The sequence below is a fragment of the Triticum dicoccoides genome, chromosome 2B (genome assembly GCF_002162155.2).
Source record: "Triticum dicoccoides isolate Atlit2015 ecotype Zavitan chromosome 2B, WEW_v2.0, whole genome shotgun sequence".
Lineage (NCBI taxonomy): Eukaryota > Viridiplantae > Streptophyta > Magnoliopsida > Poales > Poaceae > Triticum > Triticum dicoccoides.
Genome location: NC_041383.1, coordinates 815,946,572 through 815,951,650, shown reverse-complemented (window position 1 = coordinate 815,951,650; position 5,079 = coordinate 815,946,572). Strand labels below are relative to the sequence as shown.

Genomic DNA, 5,079 nt, shown 5'->3' with positions numbered 1-5,079 from the left:
GGGGGCGCGTGGCGTCGTTCCAGGGCATCCAGACGAGGAGGGGAGAGGCAGGCAGGCAGGCGAGCTGGTGGCGTGGCGCGGTGGCGCGCGCGCGCGCCGGGCACGCTCCCCTCCCTCTGTCGAGGACAAAGACGACAGAGGAGGAGGCGGGCTGGGCCGCCTGCTGGCTGGGCCGGCCAGCTACTGCTGGGCTGCACAGGGAGGAGCCCCAGGTAGGCTTCTCCTTCTTTTATTTATTTTTGTTTTCTAATTTCTGTCATTTGTTTTGATTTAAATAAAATATTAAATCATTTTATTACCTTATGCCAATTTTTGCAGGAGCTAGATATATTATTCCAGAGCTCCCCAACAGGTGGCATAATTTTTGGACATATATTAATATATATAACTAATATATTTCCAATGCAAATATTTATGCATTAATTCCAAATGCCCAAAATAAATACCTATGAGCTCTTAAAAATATTGGTTTGATTTTTATCTCTGTCCAATATTTTCAGAGAGCAACATGAGCATTTTCTTGGACCCTTTTGGAGAAATTTTTATTTGGGTCATTTTCAAAAATGATTCTGAGGGTTTCACAAATCCCCATTTCAGGTTTCTGATGAAAGAGTAAACATGATGCAACACTCTAATGCATGACTAGCTAGGGTGTGACAGTACTATTAATCCAGAATTACAAAAATCCTTCTTAGAAAAAGGTGGCTTAACTAACGAAAGAAAGATGGAACCAGATGCTTCTTTAAAAGAAAGCACTTTGCCTTACCTGTGAATTAATCAAAAAGGTTGCCCCTTACTCGCAGATGTAGGAAGAAGGCTTTTCTCGCCAACTGAACCCCAATAGGCTATTTTGGACTTGTTGCACATAATTACTAAAGATAGATTTTCGTGCCATGCGTAAACCAAGCTGCTGAGAGTCTACCCCAGCCACAAGGGGGAGCTGCTCCAGTAGTTCAGGATACCCCACCCAGCCCCACAAGGGTTGACGGACCCCCTACCTATACCTATACCTGATGATTACCTATACCTGATGATTTTCAATCCACAGCTCATTTTCTTGAATATGTGAAAAGCCTTGCAAATTGTGATAATATGTATCAAATTAGTGGTCCGCATAACCCAATATTTGAAAATTATGGAGGTGCAGGCCCAAGTACTTCGAATCATCAACAAGAAATCCAAGAAAGAACAGCGCAGGAAAAACATAACAAGAAAAGTGTTTTCTCGACTCGAGATGTTAGAAGGTGCTAAATCAATAGGTGCCGGAGCTGCTACAATTGCTTTAGCCGGAGCTGCTGTCGGTATTGGAAACGTCCTCAGTTCTTTGATTCATTCCGTGGCGCGAAATCCATCATTGGCTAAACAATCATTTGGTTATGCCATTTTGGGCTTTGCTCTCACCGAAGCTATTGCATTGTTTGCCCCAATGATGGCCTTTCTTATCTCATTCGTTTTCCGATCGCATAAAAAGTCATGAGATCAAAAAAGAAATGTGAGAATGTAGTTACAGATGTAAAAAAAGTAAATATCTCGTTCTCTTGGTCCATAGATGGGGCGTCCTATCCGATGGATGAATGAGGAGCCTCTATCGAGTAGTGAAATGATAGGATTCTGCTTTTCGGTTAAACCAAAACACAAGTCGGCGATTCAAGCCAAGAGTGCGGGCACCTTAAGAGCGGTCAAAGCTAGAAGCTATATCATGACTGCTGGAACGAAAGACCTGATGAGTATTTTCGTACCACCTTCCAATCTTCTTAGTCAATTGTGTACTTTTCCACTAGGCGAGACATAAGTTATCGGAATCCGGGGCCTGTTTTTCCCTATTTCCCAAGGGGAATGTCAAATTGTGTGGTTTCACAGTCTTATGAGACAGAAAGTTTTGGAAAATGGAGCTGCCGTTTTCACTACTTTGGTCCCTAGCGATATTGTTGCTTAAACTAACATGGAAAGTGGGTTCAATCACTTTAAAGTGCCTTCTCAAGTGTCATCTCATAATGGTAATCTCCTTATGGTATAGTAATTTGGCTTAGAATAAGAAACCTATCTCTTCCCCCTAATGGCTTTTCACTACCCCTTGCGGGAATGCATATCGTTGCTGCATCGCCACCGTATTCCTGACTTGCTTTTCCGAACTACTTGTTTTCTCGGGGCTGCAGTCCAGTTGCTTAGTGGTTTGCTTCTCGGTCTACCGAATCAAGGTTAGACCTCGCTCTATCAACCATTGCTTTAAATAGTATCATGTTATTTCATCTTTCATTGATACCATCATTACAATCGAGGGCCTACAATCCATGGAAATCCCTATTCCGATCACTGGGAAAGAAGAGCAAGTAAGTAATGAATGAATGAATGAATTTAGATGGTATATAAACATATCCCCATGAAGGGAAGGTGCTATAGTATCTAACTAAGAAAAAAAGTAGGTTGTGAAATGATAGGAAATATGCCATGCAGAAAATCCAGGAAATATTTCCTTGATTTTCGGATGACCCGGCTTATCTTTGCAGTTATCCTTATTTAGCAGAATCTAGTGAGTGTTCCATTAAAAGGAAAGAGAGCTATTCGTTGTAGGATTGATCCAGACAACCCAACCTAAGTCACCTATTGTGCCTAACCTAAGTATAGTGCCAGTGGTCGGCGAGGAGAAGTTCATTCCTGTAGAGAAGAGAGGGGGTCCTATTTCCTTTCCCCCTTTCCCAGTATGGCAACCTTGTCTTCCAGCATGAAAGTTGGTATCAGACTGAAACAATCCAATCCAATCCATACTTGTGGAGTGCTCAGTTCAGTTCCTGATTTCTCTCAAGCCTAAACCGGAAAAGGAAACCTATTACCCGGGGTCCCCCCTTTCGGCTATCTCATCTGCTGTTCCTCGACTCTCAGGAAGGTAAGATCATCAATCAATAGTAGGCTGCTGCTCTGTGCAGTTAAAGATGGGATCCAACCTGTTATGTTTGCTTGTTTCCTATAATATGTGCTCGATTCCATATTTCTGTATCCTTCGATTCCCGGGACAGATCTGATCTCCTTTATACTGACCTCAAACAACGAGCGAAGTCGAGATGTTGATGAGAAAGGGGCTTTTCTCAAGGCCAAAGAGTGCTCTTTGAAGGCTACTATGCATCCTTATGAATACAAGAGTGGTTTTTTTGTTTTGGGTATAGCAGGACTTGAACCTGCGACCATTAGGTTAAAAGCCCAATGCTCTACCAACTGAGCTATACACCCGATTTTACAAGAAGGCTTGGTGCGGAAAAGAAAAGAGGGCGGCCTGGCCCCTTTTCTTCTTATCATATCACAAGGGCGCGGCTCTGTATAGTATAGTACTGTGGAGCAAGTCCGGGAGTCCTTTCCACTCATTGAGGATTCTATCTAAAAAAGAAGGTCAACGGGGGAGACTACAGTAGCTCGAACTCAGACTATCTACGAAAAAGGTAAAGTCGTCTTTCCTAGGGTTCGACCGAAAGGAGCTGTGTTCTATGGTTTGACGTTGTGGAGGTCCAGCACTCTTCTAAACGAAGAAACAGGGGATTCGCGCTACCTCCTACTCCTACAGAAGATCGATTGGCGCGAACTTCCGATCGATTCCTTATTCATTGTTGCCGACCCTTACATCATCATAAAGAGAATCAAGATATCCCAAGAACCCAGCTAGGGATGAATGACTAGCGCTCAAGAACAAGCAAGGGATGAGCGCACGGGAGCGGCGTTGCTTGTTGCTTTATTATCACATTAGAGAAGCGGAACCTCCAAGCTCAGACATCTCGAACTCAGAAACTACCCTTCTATCCCACCCTGCTCCTCCGGCATCGGAAGCAGAACTACGTGACCGAAGGAGATAGACAGGAAGGGAAGACGGTCATACAAAGGCCGAATAAAGCTCTCTTGAAGCTGCATCTGAATAGACCTAGAGTCACTTAGTACATACGAACCCTTGAATAAATAAGAATTGAGAAGGGCATCATAACAAAAAAAAGAAAAAGACCGAACCAGTAAGACTAATGTCTACTTATTTATACCTTTGAGAGGTCCACTTAGACTATTATAATTTTCTCTTTAGCTACGTAGGTTATATAAGATTCAATTCAATCTAACAAGCGGACTGGACTACCTTCGGCTACTACAAGATATTTAGAAACCTAAGAAGCTGAGCCTACTTTACGCACTTAAGGCAGCAACAGATGATGAAGAAATGGGCGGTAGATGATAATGAGAAAGGTCGCCCCTTGGCATTTGCTGTGGGGGAGTCTGATTGATCCAATCACGACGAATGATGTCAACCCCCTCTTTTGCGCCTAACTTGACTCTGATTCTCCCACTATGAGAGCTGATCCAGGGGCTAGTTCGGCTACAGAATGGAATTTACGAAAGCCCCCCGTCTTTCCGACTCAATGTATTGCCCTTTGGGACCAGGATCTGACGTGGAAGTGAGAGAGGGGACACCAAACATAGGTGCGTACCATTGCCCCAATCCAATGGACTATGTCATATAGGAAGGAACCCTTGGAGGTTGGGACAGAAAGAAAGCAGGTTTTGCTTCTGCTTCCTTCGAGCAACCAAACTCTTTCGTCAAGTGTGAGTCAAGTTCCCTCATTATTGCTTGACTTCCCCTTTGGGGCACGAAAAGATGGACTAGGACTTAAGTAAGGGAGATGACAACCCCTGTTTCTGGCTTACCTTCAACGAGTGAGTGCTATTCCCATTCCTTACTTTGATCCGACCCTGTTCCCCAACCAGTTTGCTTGCTCACTAGAAGAGTCAAGCGAGAGCAGCTAGTTTAGAAGGAAAAGGACACCTGGGGCTATTCGGCCTCACTTGTCGGAGACTGAACTACCGCTCGCTTACTTGCTGATCAAGGAGGTCATTTCCACTTACTCTAAGCATTGAAGGAAGAAGATTGAAAAACAAACAAACAAATTGTCTTTAGCCCTACTTACTTATAGGCTGACTTGGCCCAGGAAACAAGGTTCTATTAGGCTTGCAGGGCTTAAAAAAGAATGAGCTAGATCGCAGGTATTTGGATACGAGGTACTAGCGGGTCTAGTCGAAGCGGTGCGCAAAGTGTACAAAGGCAAGTCTCAC

The 5,079-nt window shown here is 43.9% G+C and overlaps 1 protein-coding gene, 1 non-coding gene and 1 pseudogene across 2 annotated transcripts; 2 read left to right on the top strand and 1 right to left on the bottom strand.

The window, feature by feature from the left end:
* Positions 1–844, top strand: part of LOC119361549 — a 16,632-nt pseudogene extending 15,788 nt beyond the window's left edge.
* Positions 845–1,210: 366 nt separating this feature from the next.
* Positions 1,211–1,562, top strand: LOC119366569 (ATP synthase subunit 9, mitochondrial). Its single transcript, XM_037632326.1, has one exon. It carries the CDS (start codon positions 1,235–1,237, stop codon positions 1,475–1,477), a length of 243 nt encoding a protein of 80 aa, XP_037488223.1. The 5' UTR covers positions 1,211–1,234; the 3' UTR covers positions 1,478–1,562.
* A 1,590-nt stretch (positions 1,563–3,152) lies between these two features.
* Positions 3,153–3,225, bottom strand: TRNAK-UUU. The gene has a single exon. It is a non-coding gene; the product is annotated as a tRNA-Lys (tRNA).
* Between the last annotated feature and the right edge of the window lie 1,854 nt (positions 3,226–5,079).

Coding starts and splice junctions, on each gene's coding strand:
- LOC119366569 (XM_037632326.1), top strand. CDS start 1,235: ATGTTAGAAGGTGCTAAATCAATAGGTGCCGGAGCTGCTACAATTGCT.